At 43.6% G+C, this 27,679-nt stretch overlaps 2 protein-coding genes and 1 non-coding gene across 6 annotated transcripts in view; 1 reads left to right on the forward strand and 2 right to left on the reverse strand.

The window, feature by feature from the left end:
• Positions 1-21,144, forward strand: part of trappc12 (trafficking protein particle complex subunit 12) — a 28,728-nt gene extending 7,584 nt beyond the window's left edge. For all 4 annotated transcript variants that reach the window (XM_041060792.1, XM_041060793.1, XM_041060794.1 and 1 more), the window contains exons 4-12: positions 9,401-9,514; positions 10,445-10,583; positions 14,054-14,166; positions 14,449-14,521; positions 15,834-15,907; positions 17,727-17,825; positions 18,762-18,865; positions 19,312-19,399; positions 19,621-21,144. In XM_041060792.1, coding sequence (XP_040916726.1) covers positions 9,401-9,514; positions 10,445-10,583; positions 14,054-14,166; positions 14,449-14,521; positions 15,834-15,907; positions 17,727-17,825; positions 18,762-18,865; positions 19,312-19,399; positions 19,621-19,863 — 1,047 coding nt within the window. In that variant the 3' untranslated portion in view covers positions 19,864-21,144. The remainder of the gene's footprint in view (positions 1-9,400; positions 9,515-10,444; positions 10,584-14,053; positions 14,167-14,448; positions 14,522-15,833; positions 15,908-17,726; positions 17,826-18,761; positions 18,866-19,311; positions 19,400-19,620) is intronic.
• A 1,294-nt stretch (positions 21,145-22,438) lies between these two features.
• On the reverse strand, positions 22,439-25,078 carry adi1 (acireductone dioxygenase 1). Its single transcript, XM_041060796.1, has 4 exons — positions 24,867-25,078; positions 24,238-24,357; positions 23,835-24,014; positions 22,439-22,960 (listed from the first exon to the last, which is right to left on the reverse strand). The coding sequence occupies exons 1-4, from the start codon at positions 24,987-24,989 to the stop codon at positions 22,844-22,846; spliced, it is 540 nt and encodes a 179-aa protein (XP_040916730.1). The 5' UTR covers positions 24,990-25,078; the 3' UTR covers positions 22,439-22,843.
• Positions 25,079-25,672: 594 nt separating this feature from the next.
• trnas-gcu lies at positions 25,673-25,754 on the reverse strand. Its single transcript has one exon. It is a non-coding gene; the product is annotated as a tRNA-Ser (tRNA).
• Between the last annotated feature and the right edge of the window lie 1,925 nt (positions 25,755-27,679).

Below are 27,679 nucleotides of genomic sequence, written 5' to 3' on the forward strand. Positions count from 1 at the left end.
TTTTGGTGTGACACACATGGGTGTCTGTGGATCCCAAGAAAGTTTATTACAGTGCCAGAGTACTTGGTAACTGCTAAAATTTCAGTTTTATATTACAGTGGGTACACAGGACAAAAGTCACATAATTGTGTGTGTGTCAGTACAATATCGGCCTTCGGTTTGACTCTAAACTGCATTACAAATCTCAACGCCTTCGATTTTGCTTGATGAATATTTAGACGGTTGTGCGCCTCATGCCTCTCATTGCAAATTAGCATGTGATGTCATCAGGTCCTCACCACAGAGGCATCACCAAAGACTGTTTTTTTTTTTTTAAACACCAGGAAAACCTGTATAATTTGATACTTGTGATCCTTGAGAGGAAATTCTCTTTTCACTTGCCCATTTTTCTCTGGGAGTCCAAAGGTCAGAGGGAGCTACGGAGCAGCTCTCTTGCGGCTGCTTGAGATTAAATGTCTTGTTCAGAAACACCTCAATAAGGCAGATGATTGCCAACACAGAGAGACTTTATCCCGGGGCCTCAAGCTGAAGCAGAACATCTCTACTCACTGCATCGCCCTCCGTGGGGCCCGACAAACCCTGCTCCCTAAATGAGGAGCTCGGTTTGGTTCTGATCAGAGCAGCCCCCATGTGATGTCTTTGCTGACATAATAATCATTGACTGAGTCACTCCCACTGATGAATGGATCAGACGCCATCTGCTTTCCCCATAAACAACCATCTACTCGCATTCAGATTCTTTACTTAGGAATAAATTATGAAATTTCCAAACTTCTAAGATCAAGCAAACCCATAGATCAAAGCTGTCGTGGGTGATGTAGCGGACTGAGATGGGAGGGGAGGTTCAAATTGAGAAAACACACACACACACACACACACTCATACAAACAGAGAAGTGGAAATGTCAGTAAGCCTGTGTTATAAGTGTAGCCTGCTGAAGCTTGATGCTTGTCAAGACATCTGATCAGTCACATACAATGTGGGACAGCTGATCCCTTACTATACACATTTAGTGCAAGTATGTGTGTGTGTGTGTGTCGTCATGCCTGTGTCCGATTGTATTCACATGTCAGAGATATCAAGCACATAGTTCATAGAGCTTTATTCTGCTGCGTGACATCCTTCTGCGTGCGTGTGTGTGTGTGTGTGTTGCAGAGCTCTGCTATGAGCTGGCAGAATGAGTCATGCTGCAGAGCCAGAGTGTGACTGCACCCACTGCCACCACACACACACACACACACACTCCCTCTGTTCTTCCGTACAGACATACATGTGCACAGATGCAATGAATGACACTGAATACGCTCACAATCCACAAGAGACTTGAAAAGAGTCTCTCTTTGTCTCTTTGGATGTGTCTCCCTCCCCTCATCTGCTGAACGTGGACATCACTCAGTCTCTGTTGGAGAGCTGAGCCGTTACACACATAGAAACAGCACTCAGTACTTCTCTCGGAAGAATCTTCACGTGGAGTAAGTCTTCACATACTTTTTTTTTTTCCAGGCCTGTCAAAAGTATGTGCAGCAGCACTGCAACACACTGCTGAGAGGAATCTTTAGAAATATCCTCAGTACATCTTTCAGAAAAATACTTGGACCACAGCCCTGTGAGTCAGAATCATCATACATGTAAAGAAACTAGGGCTGCAGCTAAGTATTATTTTCAGTATCAGTTATTCTGTTTGTTATTTTAAATCAATTGTACATTTAGGAAAGTTGGAGCAGAAAATGTTTGATAATGTTTCTCAATAAATGGCTTAAATTATTCCAGGAAAAGCAGCTATTCTAATCACTTTTACACGCTTGTACACGTCTTTGTCAAATTCAGCAAATATCTCTTTACTCAACTTTAGTCAACTAAATGGAATTCAGCCATCATTCCCTCCTGTGCTTTTCCATCAAAATCTCTTTCTTGAAAAAAAAAAAAAAACCTGTTGTACTTAACCTTGTTAGGCACAGACACAGCTGTCCTGTGGGATGAGCGATTGTTACTGACGTTTCAGGTACATTTACTTTCAGTGTTATCTCCAGTAAAATGCTTTAGATCAACTTGGCTAAACTGTTGGCTTGTTTACAGCGTGTTTCTTGCATCACTGGACTTTGATTTTGTTTTGTCACCATGTCCCAGATCGTACTTTGGCGAATACGATGGGATCATAACTTGACAAAACTATTAAAATAAGTGGTTCCAGCTTCCATTTGCAGTGATAAGAAGACCGTTCATTTTAGAAATTGTTGCTTATTGAGGTTGGATGTTCTATGAGCTGAGTTTGGTTGGCTGTCCTGACCTCCCCTCTGCTTCTCCCTTTTTTCTTCCCAATGACCTCTGTCTCCTCTGCTGTCCTCACTGTACTGTGGTCAGCAGTGGGCTAATCTCTGGCTCAGCACCACCCTGGGCTGGCCTCATCTGTCTCCCTCATTAGCAATCACCCCCCCCCCCCCCCCCCCCCCCCCCCTCCTCCTCCTACCCCCTGTCCCTTCTTCTCCTTCGTCTCTCTCTCTCTCTCTCTCTCTCTCTCTCTCTCTCTCTCTCTCTCTCTCTCTCTCTCTCTCTCTCTCTCTCTGTTCCCTCTCTGTACTACCCACAGGAGACTCTCTCTTTCCTCCCACAGCATGATGCTGTCTGGGCCTGGGGCCAGCATGTGTGTGTGTGTGTGTTTGTGTTTATGTGTGTGTGCGGGTGAGTGAGCGCAGGAGAGAGAGAGAGACCCACCTTGGCTGGGTCAGACAGACACACCCCCATAATCACTGCAACGACCCAGCTGCTGCATCGCACTTTGATATCATTGCTGTAACCTTTACTTGTCATTATCATAACCTTTTTACATAGCTGTCATTTCCACCACCAGTTACACTTGAAAGCAGGTCTAGGTAATGCACCATCAGCTTTTGTAGTGCTGAAGGGCATGTTTAAACCTTAGCGGTAGCTGTTCTCACCTGGCTCTGTTTACGTTGGCTGCAGCCATATGATCACACCTACTGTGACTGATGGCATGGTACTCTTGTTTAAGGGGCATATGCTGATTATTTGTAGACCAGCAAAGTTATTACAAATCATCACGTTGGGTACGTCAATATGGCAGTCCATCAAATAGTTACCCGGACATTTCATAGCAACTTGCTGGTGGCACAAGAGGAAAAGTCTGGGGGATCACAAAACGTTAGTGGACTTCGTCATCGGGAACACTGTGAATATCAAATGACGAAATTTCATGGCAGTCCATCCAATAGTTGATGATAGTTAATTGAAATATCTCAGTCTAGACCAAAGCGGTGTACTGACCCACCAAACGGTATCTCCATCCACAGAGCCACGCACTTTTCAGTAGCAGGTACTTTGTTAAACTGGTAGCTGCTTGCATGAGCAGTGGAAGGTAAAGCAAGGGCAAGTGGTAAAGTTATTATAAGAACTCTGCTTCCATCCATCACAGCTTACAAACGGGCCCTGTTTCATGTGTTTATGTATTAATCCCCAGGTGAGAAAGTAGGTTGGAGACACAAGTTAGCAGAAGAAACAAGTCAGGGTGCACTCGCCTTTGGCTTGACCTCCAAATAAAGTGGTTTAGATAAATGGCTGAAATTTTGGCTTGGTACAACCTGGTTGAAGTGCTCGGCTGTTTTGAACAAGTATGAACATTCTGCATTCAGATATGTACTGACAACGCATCTTGATTGTCTTGACAGTGCATGTTTCTCTGTGTTCCTAGATCGCAGCAATTACTTTTTTAGGTACAGCGTTACCATAATGACAGAAATGATGGCCAATCAGTTTCTTTCCCAAATCAACCAGCATCAACTTCAGGCCCTGTGATATTGGAATCAGTGTGTGCGCTTTACTTTGGGAGTCATTGGTTGTGATTCAGGCCTGAAACGGAACTTCTCTTGAGCGCTGCCTTCAGCCGCAATCTCAGTGGGAAAAGGAAATGGGACACAATGTTATTGTTGACAACAGATCCATCAAAAGCTATCCAGTAGCCCACTAGTCAATCAGTGATTGATATTACCCAGTGGAGCTTCACTTAGAACTTGGAGGCTGTGTTGAAACATCTTAGGGAGTATTATGTGGAGTTCTTTTACACGCCAAGAGCTAGTATGGTGTCTTCACATAATATATTATGCCAGTTTGTATCTCAGCGTCTCTCAGTGATACTGTTTGAAGAGTCCAGCGATTGCCTGTGGGAGACGAAACGGCTGCTGTAGCTAAGTTCATATCAGTACAGTAGCCAAGCAGGCCGTCCTCCAGTTTGAGGGCAGTATTCCGTCCCCTGGTTGAAGTGTTTGTAGACCAACTGCAGAGGCGTCAAAGTAAAGTTAGTGGCCATTGCAATGACTGGTACTTGCACTTTTTTTTTCATATTACTAATGTTTTTTTTTCCCCCCTACATCCTCTGTGTAATCCAAAATGCTGGGGATTAATTGAAGTAGCACTGGAGCTCCCTGTGTTAACTAAAGCTGGTGTGCAGAAGCCTTTTTAAGTCTGATTCGCCCGGAGGCTTCGGGTCTTGTGAGAGAACAAGTGGGCGTTCGTTTGTTCATCAAGCTTTGTTATGCAGGTCTTTTTTTTTTTTTTTTTTTTTTTAATTCACCAAAGGAAAGGTGCACTGAACTTGCCATCTTCAACACAATTAAGAAGCCTCACCCCTTTTAAACTTGTGATGAGACTAATTATGTATATGTGTTTGTGTGTGTGTGAGATAGTGGTTGGAATTTGTGCACATTTTCCTTGAGCACATTTGTCTGGTTGGATGTGTCTTTGTAGGAGTGTGTGTGAAGCATTGTAATACTACTGAAGTTAGACTTGTTCATTAGAATCAATGAAGTTATGTTCTTTTATTCTTCAGGCGTGTCCTCTCTCTATTTTTAAGATATTTATAGGTGAATATCCATGATGAGTGATACTGGCTCACCTGTCCACGTGTTGCTCATTTGTCCAAGTGAAGGCCTACAGTTTTCCTCCCTGTGTGGCTGAAATTTTTAAGCCGCCTCAGCGGCTCTTAGATTTGCATACTTACCTTTTCAACTGTCTGGAGCGCTGTCACCAAGAGTGTTCACATCTGATTTCCTTCCTATTATTTCTCTCCTTTCTTTCTTCTTTTGTCTGATGTTTTGTTCTGTCAGAGACAAAGACAAGTCTGCTTCCCACTGTCCCTAAAAACAAGCAGCAGCAAACAAGCCAAAATAGCCCTTCCCCACTATCATGCTAGAAACATTCCTACACAACCCCCGCGCACACTTCTTTCACCGAGCCTCTGTAGTCAATTCCTCATTTAATATAACTGGCAATAAATCACCACAGTAATTCCTCCTCATTTGATTTGGAGGGATCTGATTATGCTTTATTGCAGAGTCATTTTAGCTGAGCTAAATTATTAATCACCATCAGCCTATTGCTTTTCTTTTCTCTCTCTTTTTTTTTTTTTTGTCCTCCTACTTCCCATTGTGTGTTAATTGAAATCATTGAAACCTGGGGAATGACATTGTGGTTTCTATGCATGATGGGATTCATGGCAAGCTACCATAGAACACTTTGTGCATTCTTAAATGTAGAATAAGTTCACCAGAACCTTTTAGCCACTCGCAGCAGCGAGGCTCTGCTGATGGTAATGTCGGTCAGTCCACCACTCTGGTCCAGACTGAGATTTCTCAACAACTGAAAGATTGAATTTTGGATAGACATTCATGGTCACTAGTGTCATCTCTGGGGACACTAGAGGAAAGGTCAGAGGATGGTCAGCTGTGTAAGTGGACTGAAATGGTCCTCTGAAGTGTGCTCAAAATTAATGGTTTTTAGTGAAATGTCCTGATATATATTTGATGGATTGCCATGAAATGTTATACAGATATCTGTGGCTTTGATGATCCCCTGACCCTGCCCCCTTTCACCACCAGCACATCAGCTGTACTTTGTTTTTGGTGCTATTTAGTAGATGTTAGCATGTTAACATGAGCCTGTTAAACTTGGTAAACATTACCCTCTAAACATGAGCACAGTAGCATGCTTAAACTTTACATATGTATGTATGTTATATATGTATGTAGATTTACGTGGGGTACCATAAGGAAGCTGTTCTTTCTCCAGCTCACTGTGAATATTGCTTCTTTGAGGGGCCCAGGCCCTTTGCTGCACGTCATCTCTTCTCTCTCCCCTGCCTTTTCCCCTGTCACTGTCAATAAAAAAGCCAAAAATAAATCTTTACAAAAAAAAAAAAAAAAAAAAAAAAAAAAAAAAAAAAAATAGGCAGCAATGCCCAAGCCAGTAAGCCTTCCTGTGGTTTCCTGAGAAGGACCAGTAAATGGTAAGGCTGATAAGGTTCCAACACTGTACTGAAACTTCATTTTTTCTCAACCTAGACAAAAACTAAAGTCTCCTGACAAAAGACAGGAGAATTTTAAAAGTGCATCTTTGTCTCGAGTTACCAGCTCGACCTCTTACATGTCGAGCCAAGCATCCAGACAGTGCCTGGTTTGAGGGAGAAGGTCATCACGGTAGCATGGATTTTCCCCTCCTGTGTGGCTCGTCCAGGGCCTGGTTCGAGCAGGCAGCACTGGGCCTGTGGAAAAATGTGATTAGAAATTCTAAAGACACAATATAAATTTCAGTCTCTGTAATATAAGCTGACAGCCGGAGACAAGACCTTTTTACATTCTAAATGTTAGATTATCATCTTGAACACAGTCTGGTCATTGATTGTTCTTCCTCTTTTTCATCAGCGAGGTCAGACCTCAGGTTTGACTGTACAAGCTGACAGTTAAGCAGAGACATCTGTCATTATCCCATGCAAGGGCACTGAACAATCGCATGGTATCTTTAATTGAGACTGACCCTCTGACCTTCTGGCCACAGGTGATCACCACTTGAACCACACAGCCTGCCTGCTGTCTACTCCGTTCATATCTCATGTATTAATGTATGCCTGTAATGTTTGGTTTGCATTGATGTGGTTGAAAAACTAAAATTATAGGCTGTTGTAAGATAATAATCAGACCATAAAGCTATGCGTAGCAGCAAAACTGCATTGTTGCATAAAGCCTGAGCTGAAGTTCACTTCTCTGTTTTTTTTTGGGGGGGGGGGGGGGGGGGGGGGGCTTTTTTTTTTCCCACTTTGGCTCCTCGCGGTGCCTCTCTGCAGCTCCCTTGGCCCTCAGCTCTCTTCTCCTCATCTCCTGCTCTCCACTCTGTTACCCAGTGCTCCTTTTTTCTCCTTCCAACTCTTTTGGCCCAGAGCTTCTGCTTTTTCTTTTTTTTTTTTTTTTTTGCCTCTTCCTTCCACTTTGGCCAACTTTGACTTCTGCACTCTTTCACTACATGTGGGCTAGATTTCTTCCTTCCATATGCTGGTTATCCTCTGCTGAGACTCCTTATCCCTCTGTGTCCTGTCTCAGCTAAGTGTGGTGTGTGTGTGTGTGTGTGTGTGTGTGTGTGTGTGTGTGTGTGTGTGTGTGTGTGTGTGTGTGTGTGTGTGTGTGTGTGTGTGTGTGTGTGTGTGTGTGTGTGTGTGTGTGTGTGTAGGAAAGCAGCTACTGTACACCGCTAGTTCACTGCTGGCTGTTCTTATTTCCCTACTCAGCCTGTATCCCAATCTCACACAGACACCTAGAAACACACACTTGCACACCTGTCTACCAATGCCCTGTGGCAGGGCAGCAGTGTACTGTATCGTACTGTAGGATATGTGTGTGTGTGTGTGTGTGTGTGTGTGTGTGTGTGTGTGTGTGTGTGTGTGTGTGTGTGTGTGTGTGTGTGTGTGTGTGAGTGACTGCAGCTGCTTTTGGCCATCCAGGCTGCCTCCTCGTTTTCAGCTTCATTTCCCCCCGTAATGAAGATTCAGAGGCAGCGCAGCTACTGGCACAGGGCAGGGAAGGAGAGGAGAGGAGAGGAGGGATGAGGAAGGAGCAGTAGATGAGGAAGCAATGACAGCAGGAAGAAAGGAGAGGCAGAAATGAGAGCCGAGGGGAGGGAGGAGATGGAGGAAGGGGAAAGAGAAGAGGAAGCGTTACGATGGAGGGAGAAGGAAGTATGGGAGAATCCCGAGGAGGAGAGAGAAAAGCAAACGAGAATGAGGTGAGGAGAAAGAAAGGAAGGAGAGAGGATGACAGCGGAGGAGAGGACAGCTACAACGGAGAACCAGAGAGAGAGAAAAGGGTGATGAGTTTAGTGATAAGGATGACTACAAAGAAAGTAGCCCCCTCTCTTTCTCTCTCCCTCTCTCTCCTAATTACCTCCCTGGCTGTGATGAATGGCACAGCACTTCGGACCCAATCGCCGAGCCGACCTTGTCATGTGTGTTGATGGGGTGGGGTGACTCTACACCCCCCTCCCACCTCTGTCCCCCTCTTACCTATTGTACCACCTCCTGTGGAAGCAGATGCTGCTAATATCTGTGTGTGTGTGTGTGTGTCGCTTGTTCACCATGTTTGTGTGTGGGATTCTCCAGTCTCATTCTACACACCGGTGTACACACTCTTGCACTTTGTAAACGCACACCTGCCTCACTTCATATGCATTATAATACATATAATCTTATAATATTTTAATATTAGATGTCACATTAATATCAGCTTGGAGCTGACACTGTCACATAACATGATTAGTAAGATGATAGAACATCCTGTTATTTTTCATCTAAGCTGCCCTAAATGTTAACTCCTGTCAATTCAAGGCAGCAAAGAACAATTCTGACTGGGCAAGAAACACGAGCAAAAAGATCGGTCGACTAATTTATGAAGCAGGAACAACAAACATTCTCTGACTTTTTAAATCTGAGGATGCGCATTTTCACTGTTTTCTGTTATAATACACTGACGGAGTAGAACTGAAGTAAGAGTTTGTGGCAGCCCCACACGAACAGTCAGATGATCAGGCTAGTTTTAAACAAACCTCAAGGTTAGCCAAGCTCATTTGGAAGAGAAATGAAGGTGAACAGTACAATTATTATCCAAATTGGCCGTTGTAAACTTGCTCCAGCCATCAGGTCTACAGTTTCATCTACAGGATTATGTCTGTCAGGTTGTAAAAAGGCTGTTGTTACTGACAAAACAATCTCAACCCAGTTATTTTAGTCTCAGAGTTCGGACACAGATAAAAATGGATAATTAGTAAATGAAGTGATTTCTGACAGCCTCAGAGCTGCTTTCAGATATTATTTAATATCTGAAAAATCGCGACTGACCAAACTAAATCTGTGTACGAAGCTGTGGGCCTGGGGCTGAGATTGTTTGAAACTGCTGTCTCTCAGGTCAAGAATGAACTGTGGTTGTAATTAATACAGCTGAAAAAAAAAAAAAAAACACCGATAGATTTTAGACCAAGATTTTCTTCCGTGTTTCCATCAGTCAGTCAGGTGTGTGTTTCAGACATGTTGTGCATCTTCTCCCCCCCCCCCCCCCCCCCCCCCCTGCAGACCAGTAAGAACTGGCGGGCTGCTGTAGATCTGACCGGCCGGCTGCTGACAGCTCATGGTCAGGGATACGGAAAGGCCGGCCAGCCCACATCCCACACCACCGACTCACTGCAGGTAAGATGCCCATGATTTTCTCTTCATCCATCCATTCTTCTGTTTTTCAGACAAAACAAGCCTTGTACTACATAATAGGTAATAATTCCACTAATGAAATAATGAAAATTAAATACATTTTGCAGTTACCTTAGTTTGAAAAGACCTAATAATGTACTTGAAGAATAATGTCTTCACTGATATTATATTACCATTTCACTGAGTGTTTCATACCCAGTTATTTTGTTATGAGGAGTTCATAACATTTTTAGTTCATACTTGGGGATATAATTATTTTTGAGTGATATTATGTTGAATTCATTTTAAGGGGCAGATATTGAAGTTCAGGTTCATCTTTATTTTCATCTTCACACATATGTCAACATACAGGAATACAGACTGAGGTTTTAAGGACAAGTGCAACAAACAAACTACATTAGCAATAACAACTTGACAAATAGCTGTGGCTTATAGAGTCCATACTCTATAAGTGGATAATAAGGCACACAGGTTTTCAGTGACATATAGTCATTATTATCCTAGTGCTAGTAGGTCCACCTCTCCTCTGTAAGCTGTTTGATCCTTGTTTCTAATAAGGCCCACCACTGCTGTGAGTGCCGGGGCTCAGTGTGGTGGTGCTGGAGGTGTAGCTACCTGATTCTGGGTTATCTATGGCCTATCCGTGAGGAAGTCGAGGGCCCAGGTGTTGAGGCTTAACTGGCTCAGCTTCACCAGGTGTTGTGGGAACAGGGCTGGGTGGAGCTGTGTCCAGATTCTGAGAGTGAAAATATAGTGGGCTCAAAAATTCCACAATGGAAGCAGTGTCCATGTCCCCGATATCCTGAAAATGTAAAATGCTCCACATTTTATAGATGAAAAAAAATAAAATATATGATTAATGTTTTCTACATTTTATAAACAGAGGGAGGTGTGTGCTTGTTTGTGTTCCAGCTCTGGTTTGTGCGACTGGCCCTTCTCATCAAGCTGAACCTCTTCCAAAATGCTGAGCTGGAGTTTGAACCCTTTGGCAACCTGGATCATCCAGACCTCTACTATGAGTACTACCCCACTGTTTACCCTGGGAGGAGAGGTATATGCACACAAACACACACACACACACACACATACTCCACTTGTAAAAAAACCATACCATCATCTATCATTGCATTGTAAAATCATGCATTGCCTTTCATATTGCACTTGTCCAATGATCATGGTGACCCCACTGAAGTCTGAGTAGTAGTGTCACTCATGATGAGTGCTGATAGGGGAAGGGAGTCAAGGACCAGTTCTAGCTGAGAAACCATTGGAATCGTTTGCCTCTGAGCTTATCAGTTGCTTTTACCAGTGCCTGTCTACGCTGCTGGAAACTTGCAGCAAGAAGTCACAGCAAAGGGGAAGAAATAGTCCAAAGCATGGCAGCGTCCGGCAGCCGCCTATCCAGTGTTTACTGATTGATTAGGAATCATTAAGGAAATCGATAAAGAATCGGACCAAGGAGCAGAATCCAAAGTGGCATTGGTATCAGTAAAACCTGATCAGTTCCCATCCCTAAGTGATGAATATATATATATTTATATGTGGATTTTGAACGTCATTAACCCTGCTCTCTAAAAGTATTTCGCATTTTACCCACATTTTTTAGGATACACAAGCATACCACCGCTGTCCTATTAAATATTCAAAGGAAAGTTTCTGCCAGGAGCTTGATATAAGACTGTATCGTCAAGAAGCTCCAACAACTCCACTTGTCTCCAGCAGTTCTTTGGTTTTGTTTTTCCTCTTTTTACACTGCATGAATTGCTCTCTAATGTATTCCCATTACTTTGGATCTGCTTCGCCCCTTGGGCTACTACAGTGAAGGCAGTAGCAGAGACACAGCTGCGTGCACACACAGACACTTGTACAATAAAAAAAAACCAAAAAAAAACCCACACACACTTGAAGCTACACCGCACAGCCTTCTAAAGAGAGCGGCAATTGACTTTCCATTGCTCAGTATTAAATGCTTTGTGCTCAGCTAGGTGCTTGCAGACAAACTGGCACGAGTTGTATAGCCTGGCATCAGAAGTCGAACATTTCTCCGGCCCAGTGCTTGCTTCGCTTATCTGTTACCCACGATCGCACTCTTTGACCGCCTTAAGAGACAGCTACCCATGTATGGCTCTCTGAAGAATTAAGATTGACTAAAGCGTTCAAGAAAGAAGAAAGAATCGATGTCTGTCAGTTATTAATTTGTTTGCCAAATGAAAGTTGAGTCCAATTTGGACTCTGAAATATTAAGACCTGAATGCAACATGCCTGACAAGTAACATTCATTCATGTCCCTTTTAAAGAGATGTCTTCATGCTTCGCTTTCAGCTCAGATTCCTTTCATGTACAGATAAATGAATTAAGTGGGAGATGCATCTTTTTTTTTTTTGTAGGTTAGATAAAATGTGCTCACAGTCAAACGCTAACCTTCCCACCTTCTTTGAGGAGAGGTCCTTGCTTATTTTCCGCAGCTGGCTGAAAGAATATTGGTCTCTACACTCCAACAAAAATCTGAGTCAACTGCTTAATGTCAACCAAACAAAAAGGTGGATGTTTCAGACAAGACTGGGGGAATCCGTTAATAAGTCCTGAGAATATTTAAATGTCTCAGATTGAATCTGAAGGTCTTGGATACCCTTACACAAAATCTTATTAAAACCTGTGCAGTTTACTTGTAAAGTTCTGTAGCTTTTTGTGTATCTTTTGTGTCTAACAAATGTGTGGAAAGTGTTTCTATGTCTATAAATCATTTGCAAAGACTTTTTTTTTTTTTGGAGTATGTTGGAACCTGCATTGTTACACCTCCAAGCTACTTTTGCAAGACACCAGTCCTCTTCTACCCAACCTACCCAACCTTTTGCGGATTACAGGGTTTTTTGCAAGAGTATATATCTGCCACCCATTCCTGTTGAATGGAGCAGCCTGGGGAGGCCAGAAGGCCACACAGCAAAGTTTTCTGACTGGGAGCTTGGTGACATTAAACCAGGATTTTAGAAATAATGAGTTCACATGTCCAAATTCCCCCAGCAGAACCCCCAAACACACGAGAGATGTGTGATTAGCCTCCAACCTAACTCAACAGTAATGAGTTTGTCTAAATAGTTAGTAGTTTGGTTTCTCTGCACTGTGAGGTATGTAATTTGTTTGGAGAAAACTAAATCCTTTTCATTTGGACTTTTTATTGTTATGTTTTTTTTTTTTTTTTATTGGACTTGCTAACTTGTCAGACAATAAGTTAACAGAGTTTACTCAAGAAACATTTTCATTCCATCAGCTCCTGCGTCACAGCTGCCTTCAAACATTGCCTGTTTCCCAGAGCAGTTTATACTCCAGCAGAGGAGGATTATATAAAATTGGATGGTGCTGCACAGCTAATGTGACAGCTCTATTTAGGTCACTTCCTCAAAGTCAGAACTGTTGTGATGGTGTGCTGTTGGTCAACGGCACAAATGAGCTTGTCAGAGTTCACAGGTTCAAAGTTCAAAGTAAGCAAATCCGTGTAAGGTTGTAGTTTCAGGGGTTGTTCTCCTAGTTTCACTAACAATTAATTAAACAGACACTTTAAAGGTATGAAAAGTCTTCATTTTAAGCGGATGAAACTTGCTCCAAATAAAGAATCGAGCCGAGAAAGAGAGTGTGTGCTGTCCAGCTGTCCGTGAGGATGAAACAATCTAACTGAGGGCAGTAATACAGACACGGGGTAAATGGGGAAAAGTAGTGTGTATTCTGTATTGTTGATGGGTAAGATGGAAAGCACAAGCAGAACAACAAGAGAGATAGAAAGAGAGATACATAGACTGGCTGAAGCATCAGCCACAGATGGACTAGCTAGCTGAGTTTCAGATCTGATGACAGTATCAAAGAGACCCTGATCAAAGCTCAGGGACTCACCTGAATATAGGCTCTTCCTCAGGGATATGTGTGCCTGTGTGTGTGTGCACGCCTGTGTGTGTGTGGGTGTGGGTGTGTGTGTGTGTTTAGGTTAAGGTAAGAGTAGGGGTTAGACATTTAGTTGTGATGGTTAAGGGTCTAGGGAATGCATTATGTCAATGAGTGTCCTCACAAAGACAGCAGTACAAACTTGTTTGTGTGTGTGTGTGTGTGTGTGTGTGTGTGTGTGTGTGTGTGTGAGAGAGAGAGAGAATGATGTAGAGGCAGAGAGCAACAGAGGGATGAGGCAGAGAGATGAATGATGGAGCTGTGCAGCACACCCAGAGAGAGAGATGAGAGGGTTTAATAAGCAGCCATACGTAGCTCAATGCCATCTGTAGGTTCCTGCCTCCAGGGCTGTGTGCAGTCTGTGTGTGGGTGGATGGGTTTATATTCTCATCTCGTGCTCTGTGTCTTTCTTTCCCTCTCTGCCTTCCCTCTTTTTTTTTCCTCTTGCTTTCTCCTGCTATGTCCTCATCCCACCCTGTTTCTTATTTTCCCCTTTCCCTCACACATCTTCTCCCTCCGTTTCCTGTTTTCTTCTTGTCCTCCCTCCTCCTCCCTCCTTCCTTCCCTCCCTCCCTCCCTCCTGTCCAGGCTCCTTGGTGCCGTTCTCCATGCGGCTGCTGCATGCCGAACTTCCCCAGTACCTGGCCAAGCCCCAGGAGGCTCTGGACCGCCTGCACAATCTCAAAACCGTCTGCCTCGCTGTTAGTATACACACACACACCAATACACACAAATACACAGCCTCTGGATGAACATAAAGATATGCATACTCTGTAGCATTCACACAATAAAACTACACACCCACAGAAAAGCACATTAGCCACGCTAATCCGTAAACCCACCTGTATAAACAGCCAAATATGGTTGGATTTTAGAGTTATTGAATATGCAGATTCTAATACACACACATGAAAACGCCTTCAGCGATGGCAGTGAAGCAACTTCCCCCTCTGAAGTTTTCATTTACCTCCTTCCCCCAACAGATTCTGGAGAACTTGGAGAAAAGCTTGGCTGAGGATGGCAGCATGGTCACCCTAACACAGGAGAACAGGCAAGGTAAGCACACACACACACACACACACACATGCCTACGCACACAGACATTTGGCTACAGACCTGGCCCCAGTCCCAGACTGCATCACACTGTAGGAAGAGAGTGAGGTCATGGGCCCCAGTGGGTAATACACAAGCACTGAGGCGGAGGCACACCTGGTGCAGGACTGCAGCATACCTTGGCCACACATACTCACACTCTCAGCCACACAAACACACCAATGCGGTGCTCTAAAAGTGTTTAGCACCTCACTGCTTCGGCACTCGCACTGAATATCAAATGGTCTCTCCAGCCCTTCACGCCAAGCAGATCAATACTGATCGATCCTATCCAATCCACTCACATCTGCACGAGTGTGCTGGGGAAATGGGCACCTTCATTTAGAATTCACCAGGTTTAAGTAGACACACCTCCATATAACCTGATGTAAATAGACTTCACCTTCTCTCTTCACAGCAGCAGCGTCTTATTGTAGGTTTCTCTGAGTCAAGTCCTGTGGCCACTAATTTAGCAACTTCTCCAGAGGCTGTGTGTCACTTTTTTTTTTTTTTTTCTAAGCAACTAGAGGCTATTTAATCAGCTAATTCACAGCCATGAACAGCAACAAGCCACTCGGTGAAGTTGAGCTAAATGTACCAAGATGCTTGCTTATAATTGGGAAAATTGGCAGGGTGATGCGTGTACAAAGTGTGTGTGTGTGTGTGTGTGTGTGTGTGTGTGTGTGTGTGTGTGTGTGTGTGTGTGTGTGTGTGTGTGTGTGTGTGTGTGTGTGTGTGTGTGTGTGTGTGAGGGTGTGCCTGTTCTGCTGGTTTCTCCCCTTTCTAAAAGCAGAGTAATAGCTGTGCCCTCTGTCTCTCCTCTCCCTGCCCACGCAGACAGTCGACAGTCAAGTCAATAACGCAGGGCCTTGCCTTCACACATCAGACCCCTACTGAGTGATTAGCTCTTCTCCCCAACACACACACACACGCACAGACACACGCGAGTGCAGCGATGAATACTAATAGGCCTGCACACAAGCTCTTCCACACACAGCGCACTGTCTGAGGGAAAGAGGAAAGCGGAGTGTGCCGCAGTGTCTTCCTCACCACCTCGCCTTAAAATAAACCCTGGTGTGGAGGGGGGGGAGGATGGGGGGATGGGGAGAGGGGAGGTTTAATGAGAGGGATGTGTGGAGGAGGGGGAGGGGGAGGGGGGGGGGGGCGCTTCAGGGTGACGTTACAGGGACGCCCCCAAAAAAAGTGAAAATAGGAAGTCACCCTTAGAGAAATAAACCCCCTGTCTCTGTCTGTCTTCTTCTGTCCCTGTTTTTAGCGTCTCTTAAACTGTGGCAGTCTCGCCTCAGCCGGGTCATGTACTCCATGGCCAACTGTCTGCTGCTGATGAAGGTAGGTGTGTGCACTCGCACTCGCGTTTGTGTGTCACGATGTGTTGGAGTGAATGTGTCCCTGTATGCGCGTCTGAGTCTGCCTGAGTCTGTGTGTCTGCATGAGGGAGTGTTTCTGTGTGTGTGTGTGTGTGTGTGTGTGTGTGTGTGTGTGTGTGTGTGTGTGTGTGTGTGTGTGTGTGAGAGAGAGAGTCTCAGAGATCTCTGATGCCAGGCTGGTGGAGGATTCACAGTGAAATCCCCCTAGACTGACCACTAATTGGATTCGTGGTCAGTGAGAGAGAGAACAAGACGGAGAGAGAGGAAGGATGGAGTGTGGATCTGGATCTGGATCAGACAGTACAGAGACCCACAGTGCCATCTACTGGCGAAATACAGTATTATTCAATTGTTCTGGCTGAATTTCAGTTTCTGCATACAACACTCTCACTTTTAAAGGACCATACCAGTGATTTTTACAAGTTGTAGCTCATTTTCTACAAATCCTAAATACATCATATTACTGCTGAGTGTTCATCAATCCATGCTTGAGTAGTTAATACTTTTTAAATATATGTATTTGGTACCAGTCATCGATCAGCCAGCCACTTATTTTTGTTCACTACTGTGTGGTAAAAAGCAAAATATCTGATTCTTGAACTATTACTCGGGTTGTGTTGTTCGTCACTGTTTCATCGTCGGTGTGAGAGGATGCTCTGCAAACTTTTCATATCACTGTGGCCTTAAAGAAAAAAAAAACCCAAAAGGGTAGAAACCATGCTCTCAGAAAATCAGTAATTCTACAGTACGCACTGGAAAATGTTCAACAACGCTAGTATTCACAGCAGCAGGATGGTGTATGCAGTACTGAGTCAAAATAAATGACTGTGTGTGCTCATGGTAATGAAGGAACATGTCACCCAGTGCAACCGTGTGGCTCAGTGATGTGTTTTTAATAATTGTTGAGCAACAATGGAGCTCGGTGGCACAGAGGAATAAGATTTACCAGGCTTTGGATATGCACACACTACTTGGGTAGCAGGATTCATTCATTGTTGCTTTGGGTCATCTCATGGAATTCAGTTACTATAAGAAAATACAGAACATCGCCAGACTTGTCCTATAAGGAGCTGAAAGGTAGCATACAGCTGCCTCATGTCACCTGAGTGTCCGTAATGAACGCAGACTTTGTGGTGAATCCAGAATAGATTCATTAAACTAAACTAAACTCAACTAATAAAACAGCCACAGCCCTATCTTTTCTTTTTACTATAGTGTAAAGTCAGAATACATTATCCATAATAACAGTAATACAGTACAGTCAACAATAAATAAATGATTTGATTGTGTATGCTGTCTGAGATTTTAAGCCCAGTTTTATCAAGCCAAAGTAAAATACTCTGCTATAACAGACACATACATGCACATGTACACACTTTCTGTACTTTGTCCCAGCCCAGTACACACTTTATCTCCACACACACACACACACACACACACCTCTATGACCTCTCTCCGTCGGCCCGCTCAGCAGTCCAGTCACCATGTGAGCGATGTGTAGCAGTGCACTGTGGAGGTGGAAGAAGGGTCACATCGCCCCGCTAATACTCCATATGTTTGATTAATGCCCTCTCTCTCTCTCTCTCTCTCTCTCTCTCTCTCTCTCTCTCTCTCTCTCTCTCTCTCTCTCTCTCTCTCTCTCTTCTCTCACTCTCCTCACTTCAACTCTCTCCCTTCTAACTTCTGTCTTTCCTTCCATTGTCCTCCTTTCTTCATTCATATTTTTTTTTTCCCCTTTTGTTCTCAAATCTGTTTCCCTCTTTCTTTCACTCGCTCTTCAGGACTATGTTCTGGCCGTGGAAACCTATCACTCTATCATCCAGTATGAACCTCAGCAGAGAGTGCAGCTGCTCAGTGGTATAGGACGAATCTTCTTGCAGGTTTGCACATTAACACACACACACACACACACACACTACAGATAGATTATAAGACACTGGCTCCCTGGGTACAGACACATCTGGGGCTTAGAGTTGATTAGCTTAGCTTACCATTAAGACTGGAAGCAGACCGAAAAACCTGTTTTGAAACACCTATTTGCACATTGATTAATTTGTACATAATAAGAAATATAAAAATGATCATTAGCGCTTTTACAGTAGGTTATTTAGTCCTTTCTGGACAGACCAGGCTGCTAACTACTCGTCAGTTTGCTATATATACTTATGATATCTTTATTGAGAGCAGGATCTCAGAAGGCTTGTACAACAATTTTAAATCTGTAAACAAAGATATAACAGTGAGAGTAGATGTTTGTTCTGGACCTGTTTTCCCCATCTGTGAATTCTCATTTCATTTTCTTTTAACAAAATCTTCAGTGGTTCTTTACATTCAAACACTCTCCTGGGTAATAAACGTTATTATAGGCCTATTTTATGGTCATTAGTTTATTATCATTTCATCTTTGTGTTTGACTTTAGTAAGGCAGATGGCTCTAAATACTACAGTACCCATAAACCTCAGCAGTTGTTGCCATTAAAAGAGATGTGTCAGATACAGAAGGCTTTGTTATTGCAGCTGAGAGCTCAGCACTGTGCCGTAATTGTCTCGTTCATCCAGAACTGGCATAGAATCAGTAGGTAAACTACTAACACAAAGACGATATCATCAGAAATATATTTACTCTGTCGCCATTATTCTCTCTCGTAGTATTCCTGTACGTATTCTTCGCTGATGCGATGAGTCAGTTCTCCTGGGGTGGGATCATGAAATCTAATTTATTTGTGCTTGTCCCATTTTACAATACACACACACACACACACACACACACACAGTTGAGTGGTTGATGTGTTGCCACTGTGTTGACGTGTTGCCAGATTGGAGACGTTAAAACAGCAGAGAGATACTTCCAGGATGTGGAGAAAGCCTGCCAGATGAAAGGGAGCCAGTCCAGTCACACCACATGCATGCTGATGAACAGGTAGGTCTGTGTCATGCATTTAGCGCCTCCATACAGCATGTGTGTGTGTGTGAGTGTGTACTTTATGCTGTTGGGGATCATTTTTGCTCCACGGACGCGGTGCTTCCTTCAGGGCTTTTTGCAAGTCGGTGCTTCCTCCTGGCGTGTGATTTAGCACAGGAGGTCACACCTCTGTGGCTCTAGCCTGAGGAGATGTGGAGTACAAGGCAAAGCTCAGGTGACGAAACCTGTCTCACTCACAGTGCGTACTGTATGCTGATGCTCACTTCTCAAAGGCAGGCATGCTTGTTTTTTGTAGCTTTTAGGACCAGTAGTCCTCATGGGGACCAAAGGCAAAGCATCATTTCTGAGCTCCTGGTTACAGGGGTGAAATCAAGTCAGTGCAGTGTCCTAATAAAGGTAGCTGCACAAACGTGTCTGTGTGTGTGTGTGTGTGTGTTTTCCAGGGCCTTTGTCCACCTCAGTCAGAACAACTACGGTGAAGCACATGCATCCTTCACTGAAGTCTTAAAAATTGACCCGAAAAACCCTGTTGTAAGTACCACAGTATCACACCCGTAACGCTGTGACACACAACGCAGGTCATTATTTTTGTAAGTGAGAGATTTCACTTTTTGATTTGTAAGTTTACAAAAACATGTTTTCACTTTGTGATTATGGATTATTGAGCGGAGACTGAAGGACAGCGATGGCAATTTGAAGTTTAAACTCATCTGTTCCCGCCTGTTCCCCCCGCTCTTTCCGTACATTCCCAGGCGAACAACAACGCAGCAGTGTGCCTGCTATACCTGGGCCGTTTGAAGGAGTCCCTAGGCCAGCTGGAGGGTCTGGTGCAGCAGGACCCAGCGCTTTACCTCCACGAGAGTGTCCTCTTCAACCTGACCACCATGTACGAGCTGGAGTCCTCTCGCAGCACCCAAAAGAAGCAGGCTCTGCTGGAGGCCGTGTCCTGTCGGGAGGGGGACAGTTTCAACACACAGTGTCTCAAACTGGTCTAAGAGGCTGGAGGTTGGACCAGGCGAGGACACACACTACTGCATTCTCCTCCACTGTGACAGAGAGTAAAGGGCAGAATCCACCTAAAAACACCTTTAAGCTCACTAATTCTCAAGTTAGAAATTGTTTGTTTAATGTGTACTAAAGCAAACGTGAAAGGTTGCAGATTTACAGGAGGTTATGCACTAGGCTGTCTCTTAACCAGGGCCAGTGTTGGTTCAGAGGTTGCCAAGCAACAAGCAGAGACTCAGTGAAGTCACTGCAACCAGTTCAAAAAATGGGAGACTGAGGGGCGTCTACGGCCTGCAAGGTGAGAGTCATATGACCAGCGTGGGTTGTTATGGTTAACGAACCAATCACCACTTCCTAATCTGTTAGCATGTTTGCCGCTGACCGTGTGAGCCGTCGTCATAATGTTGTGTTTTAGACCATATTGGCTGAGGCTTTGACCATGTTTTACACATTTTTATGGTGTAACGGATGTGTTACAATAAGTTGAGTTTTGTTTTTTTTGTTTTTTTGGTCTGTCTACTACATTTTACTATTTCCTATTCATTATCTGTTGTCCACAACCGCACATTATGAACAGAACAGATGCCACACACATACACAAACCTTTTTAAAATCTTATTAACCAGAAGTTCACATGATATTTCATTAAGGGATTCACTCATTTTAGCCTCTTATATTACAAGTGGACATTTTAGCAAAGCTCCCAAAAACTAGCCCTCTGACTCCTTTGACTGTCTGCATCGGCCGAGTGACGCCTACCTTGCAGGTCGTGTCCCCCCTGAAGACGCCCCCCCCCCCCCCCCCTCGAGAAATGGTCCATCACTTGACACGGGCATTATCCTGAGCTTCATTGTGCTTTAAGACTAATAAATGTCCACTGAGGTCCTGTCCAACGTTCCTTCGTCAGCAGACGCATTAACAGTCAAAAGACCACTCTGTTTCAGCTGCATGTTTTTGAAAGGCTGCTCAGCTCATGCAGTGAATACATACGTCCTTCAGATTGCATTGTAACCTGTCCTCTAAATAAAAGATCATGGAAAATATTAGAAATCCAGAAATTGTGCACAGGGAAGTTAGATTTTTTTTTCTTTAAATTATTATATAAAAATAATTGTTTTGTTAAATCTTTTATTGATTTGACCTGGTTGATCTTTAATTATCAGTGTTTACATATTGTGTTGATCATAGTTATGTATATATCAAAAAAAAAAAAAAAAAGGTGTCAGGTTTTACGTTGAATAAAGCTTTTCTTTTAAATCAACTTGCATGGTGAAACATGAATGAAATACTATTAAACTACAACTATAAAGTGCCTCTTGAGATGTCACAGCTTGGCTTTCTCAGTCTTCACATGTCCCCATAAATGTTCAGTAGGGGTTGAGGTCAGGTGACTGTGGAGGGAAGTCCATGACAGTCAGGACTCCTTGGTCCTCCAAAGAGGACCAAGGAGGTGTGTTTGGTTCATTATCCTGATGCAGAATGAATCCTTCCCCACAAAGATGCAAACCATAGGGAGCAGCATGTCTCTGAACAATGGAGTGGTGCTTCTCCTCAGTCAGGGTGTAGTATCCAGACCTGAACATCCCCTCCACCTCCCTCCCCACCGTGGGTTTGATACACTGTGGTATCGTCCTCTCTCCTGTTTGTCTCCTTACATTCACCCTTCTGTTACTGCCATAAATCTCAAACTTGGAATCACCAGTAATTAGGACTTTTTCCAGTCATCCACTGTGAAATGCTGGTATCTCTCAGCCCACCCAGAGTGTTTGGCCTCATTTCCCCTCCTGACAAGTGCTTTAGAAACTACTACTCATCCTCTGAGACCTCTACAACACAGCCTTATTTTACAGTACTTTTTGCTGATTGGAGTCTTGTGTTCTTTATTAAGCTGATTCTGTATCACTGATGAAGTTGCTGTTCTATCTGTCAGGGGACTAAGCTTTATGTGTTGATCTTCTGATGGTGTGGTCACTTTTAGCCTGCCTTATCGTGCTCTGGATACAGCTGATCCAGTTTCTGCAAAGCGTTTTAGAGTTCCATACACTGTCCCCCTCAGAGACCTTCAGTCCAGTCATGATTTGAAGCTGAGAAAGCCCCAGAATAACTATTTGAATTCTGACTCTTTCACTTAGTTCTGACGCCCATTTTTCCCCACTCTCACAACACTGCTTAAGCAGTGATCTGCTGGAAGCTTAAGGCACAGCCTGATTTATAACAGGTGAACACCAGCTGCAGGTGGAGTTGGCTGAACGAACCTCTGATGAGCTGATCAGATCCACCTGAGTGTCATCTGGACCCAAGCTTCAATGGAGGAGACAAAACTCAAGGAACCCTGGCCTTTTTAAATCTGAGTGAAGTTAGTCAGTTTCCAAAATGTGCTTAAATTTGATTGCTGACCGAGAAATACTGCAGAATCTGAAATATTTGTTCTTTACATTTTTACAACATCTTGTGTGTTTAAATGTTTCTGAATCCTCAAACCTTCTGATTATTTCCAGGTTTTTGTGAAAAGTCCACTTCTCTGTTGGGACTCCACTGTTTGTAAGTTAAAACAAAAAAAACAGATGAAAATAGCAGCAGTTTTATTTTCAGTTGAGTAAAAGGTTTCAAATCACTAAAGAGAATAAGGCACTACAGATTGCCCAGTGGTGAAAGGTGTCTTCAAACCCTTGTGTACAAGCAGCAAAGTACTAATTACTGCTAATCAAAGTTCTACATACCTGCACCTAAAATTGTACTTGAGTAACTGTGATCATTTCAATTTCCACCTTGACTATAAATGTAAACACTTAATTTAGCACTAAAAACCACCTTAGTATCCAGAGGAGCATGATCTCCATCTCCTTTTCTACAGAACGTTTCAAACTGAAAACCTGCTTTATTGGCCGGGCAGAATCACATTAGAGACCCTGAAGGAGTCCAGTCTGTAGATGATGACGTGTGTGGCATATCTCTCTCTCTCTCTCTCTCTCAGGATCCCTGCAGAGACGCCATGTACTTCTGACGGATTTCAAAGTCATCGGCCGGACGGTTGTAGGCCTTCCACACAGGCTCCCCGACGAACAGCCTCATGGCTTTAGTGTAGTTCTGTAGAAACACACAGCGTTGAGATTAGCGTGAATGCAGCTGGATAGAGGACCGTCAGCTCCGTCATGTTAACAACAAAATTATCATAAAAGTGGCTTTTCTCACAGAAATCCCCTCAGCTGTTTCACAGAAGACATTTTGACTCATCATAGAAGGAAACACACAGGACTTCACACAGTTAGCCACTCATAGAGTTAGCCAGCAGCTAATGATTTAGCTCCTGTAAAGTGGGTTTGGGGGAGAAAAGCTGCTAAAACTAACAATTAGAGGAATTCAGGCAGTTTTACACTGACTGCCTGAAGACAAAGAGTTTAAAGTCTGAAAGTAAATTAGCTTTAAGTGCAAAAACAAACAACAGTGACAACAGCACTAACATATCCTACAGCTGCACCACTCTGAGGAAACAGTAACGTCCTAACTGTAATGCATAATGTATATATTCTGTGGATTCTTTTAACATGTTGATGACAGTTAAATTTCATATGTTTGGTAAAGTAAATACTATGTGACAGTGCACGTCTGCTCGTTCTTTCTTTGTGTTCCGGTGTATGAAAACACCAGTCAGGTCGTGCTCTTAATATTTGCCCTAGTGTCGTTCAAATATTATTCTTTTCTGCAGCATCGGACCAATTTCTCCTCAGGCATCGTTTGAATTTCCTCGTGTACTGTGTACTGTGCATTTTTACGACTGTCAGTGTTAAACATCTGCTTCCTAAGCTAACCAAAAAGATTTTAAAATACTTTCATGATTTTTTTAAGGGCTGTGGCTTCATATCAGTGACAGTTCTGTTCATTTAATCATCTGTGTCATCATCAATGCTATTTCTTGTGTCTTCCAGTTTTGTGTTATTTAGCAGATGCTGTCAAGACGCACGGTCTCATCCAGGGTGAAGCGGTGGTAGATGCCTGCCGGTAGGGTGATCAGGTCTCCTTTGCTCATGGCAATTCGGATCCACCGGTCCTCCTTGTCCCTGACGTCAAAGTAGGCCTGGCCGTCCAGGATGTAGCGGATCTCATCATCCAAGTGCAGGTGCTCCTCATAGAACATCTTCAGCTGAGGGCACGGTCAGACAAAAGAACACAAAGGGGTTGTATGAAACTCATTAAACCACTGTCTAATATTTCTCTACAGTGCAGTCAGTATGTTTCTCCACTTACTTTCCATTGTTGGAAGCATCTTCTCCAACACAGTGGCGGTATCTCACAATAAAATGTGTGAGCAGATATATCCTGATTTAAAATGTGTAGCTTTTGCTGTGTAAAAGCCCTCGGCTCACCTTGTCCTCATAGTTGGGCAGTGTGTCCTTGTGAATAGTGATGATGTCCGTGTAGGAGTAGCCTTGGTCTTTGCGGATCCGCTCCAGCTCTGGGTCTGTCTCATAGATGTCAGCATTCAGCTGCAAAAAAAAAAAAAAAAAAGAGCAACAGGTCTCATCAGTAAATAAACTCATCTGTGGAGAGTAACTGGTGCGAAAACCTTTTTTTTCCCTAATTAGATAAATAGTCACACGCTAGAAGAAAATCCCATGCTGGCGGGTGGTCGCTGTGTGAGCCTCTTATGTAATGATGATACAGAGGAAAGTTTAATCTGTGTGTTTATTTCCACAGATCGATGCTTGGACACGTTTTCCAACTACTGCTAGTTCAACAAGTTAGGAATTATAACAAAACGTCGATATATTAGTTAAAACGTAAAACGTTTTTAAGTGGATGGGGGTCGCAGTGGTTATGTAACCACAATTAGTTTACAGACGGTTTGACAATGAAAAAAAAAATTCCATACACCTAAAACACAGCCGTTGACCTTAGCTGTTTATAATCCAGATTTCTGTGCCCCGTGGTTAATCAGACAGCCAGCTGCTGTGCACAGACCATAAGGTAGCAGCTGCAGCGGTTCTAACGTTACCTTCCAGTAAAATACGCCGAGCCCCTTTAACTCGTCCATGGACACAGGCTGGTTTGGGTTCAGTCTGTGCGCTTTCCTTTGGTCCTCATCAGAGCTGTCCATGTACCAGGCCTCTATACCCATACTGAGCGAACCAGCTGTGGACGCTTTCACACCTGGACTCCTGAGCAAAAACACACCGAATAAGAAATGTGTGTGAGTGCAGTCGCGTGTCACGTGACCGCAGTCACACTTCCTGTATACTGTCGTAACAGAGGCATCCATCAATGAGTGAATACTGCCCTCTACTGCTCACGGTGAGGAACTACTACTCCACAGCCTGCAGTGGAACTTTATGATGATTATTATTACAGCTATCAATACATGTTTATGGCATCTGCGTTCATTACAAACTCCTGAAGTGGGAATGGAAACATACACACACATTTATACATGGATGTGTAAGTAAACATCTTTGAATGTCTCTCTCTATTGTTATTGTTTTATTTTGAAAGTTGTCAGGAAGTATAAGCAACGTTTTTTAGTGGCTATGAATTTACCAACGTGTAGTCAGTGACCATGATTGAAAGATTTTTAGATTCATACAGACAGTAGGTATTAATAAGCATAACTACAAACGTAGGGGCGGATAAAGTAAAGGAAACGCTGAGTCATGTAACTGTGACATTATGACTGTAATTACCGGAAATCTTCGTTAAATGTTGTGTCTGTATTTGTGTTGTTAACCAGCCTACGCTGTTACCCACTTGTGTGAGTCACGTTGAGTGAGGGTGGTCGAAGCGGAGATATGGAAAACAGGAACCCGCCGACGAGGATGGGATTCGAACCCACGCGTGCAGAGCACAATGGATTAGCAGTCCATCGCCTTAACCACTCGGCCACCTCGTCTGGATGTGCAGAAGTCTTCCGCAGTGCCATGCTGTCTCCAAACACCGGGGCCACTGTCACAGAGCTGTTCATGAATAGGCGCGTGTGCTATTTTCTGCTCTGGCCTCCAACAATGACACATCTTCCATTTATTGTGTTAAAGACAGAAATGTCACACAAATACTTACACTGACATCTGGTTGAACAATGTCAGTGTAAATATTTGAATAACACAGGAGGGTCAGACCCTGAACCAGGAGGCACAAAAAGTCTATTCACTTCTGAATATCACTATAGCAACACAGGCATACGCTGCAGCTGATAGTCTGCCCTTACAGGCATTTACTGGAGATGGAGCGTCTAACAACGGATGCTGTTGCATTGCATTATTGGAAAACGAGTGTGTGAAAGTCAGGAAAGTCTCAGCCTCCGCTGTTTCACTTTTGACCATTTGTTTTTCAGCCTGTCTCCTCAACTTCATGAAAGCACAATACTACATTGTTGGAGCAGTAGTTGCAGAGTTGCTGTCAACACCAGCTAGTTGACAACATAGAATTGTGGCAGTGAAGCCAGCAGAGGGCACCAGACTTCAGGAAACAGACTGCGCTCCTCCTGGCTTCACCTGGAGGGTGTTTTCATAAAGCAGGATTAGAGAGCTGGGAAAATGATTCTGCTCTATCTTGATATGACTCATTTCAAAATCGAGCAGACAAAAGCTTAAATATCAGGTGCAGGATTATGTTTTGGTGTGAAAATGCTCTCTGTGTGAAATAACCCAAAGAGACTCTGTGTTCCTTATTTCAAGGTGAACCCTACCCCTCGGCCTCGACAGGAAGGGAGGGACGTCATGTGGATGTGTCATATCAGCTGGCGCTGCTTGCTGGTTTCCAGACGTAAACACAATTGTGTGTGTGGAAACTGAACGTAAAAACCAGAACAGAACATTAAAGCTCCCAGAGCTGGGACTGATTGGATTCAGAGAGCACATAATGCATGATGTGAGTCACTGTTCCTACAGTCATTTATACCCTACAATAGAAATACATAAAGAAGACAAGGCATTTAATTCAAGGGTAGGTTTTCACTGCTGTATTGGAGCAACTCACAATGCAACGTTTCAGTTTCCAGTCAAGTGGAAGAATCAGTGAAATTTCTGAAAACACAAAGACAGAATTAATGAAAATCTTTAGTTACTGATGATATTTCCAATGACAAATTCATCCATATGTACCTTTTGCTCTGTTTCAGCTCAGTCCGGTCACAGATAGACCAGCACGTTGTGATGTACAGACGGCTTCCCAGTGGGCTCATCACTTCAAACATCAAGACATCAAAGAAATGACCCAGAATGTGTTGAAACAGTGGCTCAAATTCAGGTCAGACATTTGACTGGTTCCACATGCATGATGGCTTCAATACAGCTACCAACAGAAGACTTTGTGAGGCAAGAGACCCCTCAGAGTATCAACCTGATCACCAACAACTCTGTTCCAAGACACACACACAGGAGTGAACACTACACTATCTTTTTTCTTTCTTAATGGTGAAATAAGGAGATTTGGTCTGTGAAGATTCAGATTGTACAGACTGGACTTTGAGGCGGTGCTCTCAGCCAGAAGGCTGAGTCAGTGACATGAATGTGTTGACTGGAGGGGGAGAAGGATTGTGGGCACACTGTCCCCAGGTGTGCCTGGCTCAGGTTGCAGGTCAGGTGTGTATCAGCGCTGAGGTGAGGAACCCTCCCATCAGGAGCAGGGTGGGAACAGGAACTAAATTTAGGCAGTGTGAATCAGCCTGTAATATACAGTAGTTCAGCAGTTCCCAAGGTCATATCTGACAGCACAAATCTTCCCAGATACAGTTTCTCAGAACAAACGATTGGCAGATTAAATACTCTGATCCAATCGTATGTATCTGTTAATAAAGGTTTGATGAAACCAGACAGG

Source organism: Toxotes jaculatrix, chromosome 17 (assembly GCF_017976425.1).
Source record: "Toxotes jaculatrix isolate fToxJac2 chromosome 17, fToxJac2.pri, whole genome shotgun sequence".
Classification (NCBI taxonomy): domain Eukaryota; kingdom Metazoa; phylum Chordata; class Actinopteri; family Toxotidae; genus Toxotes; species Toxotes jaculatrix.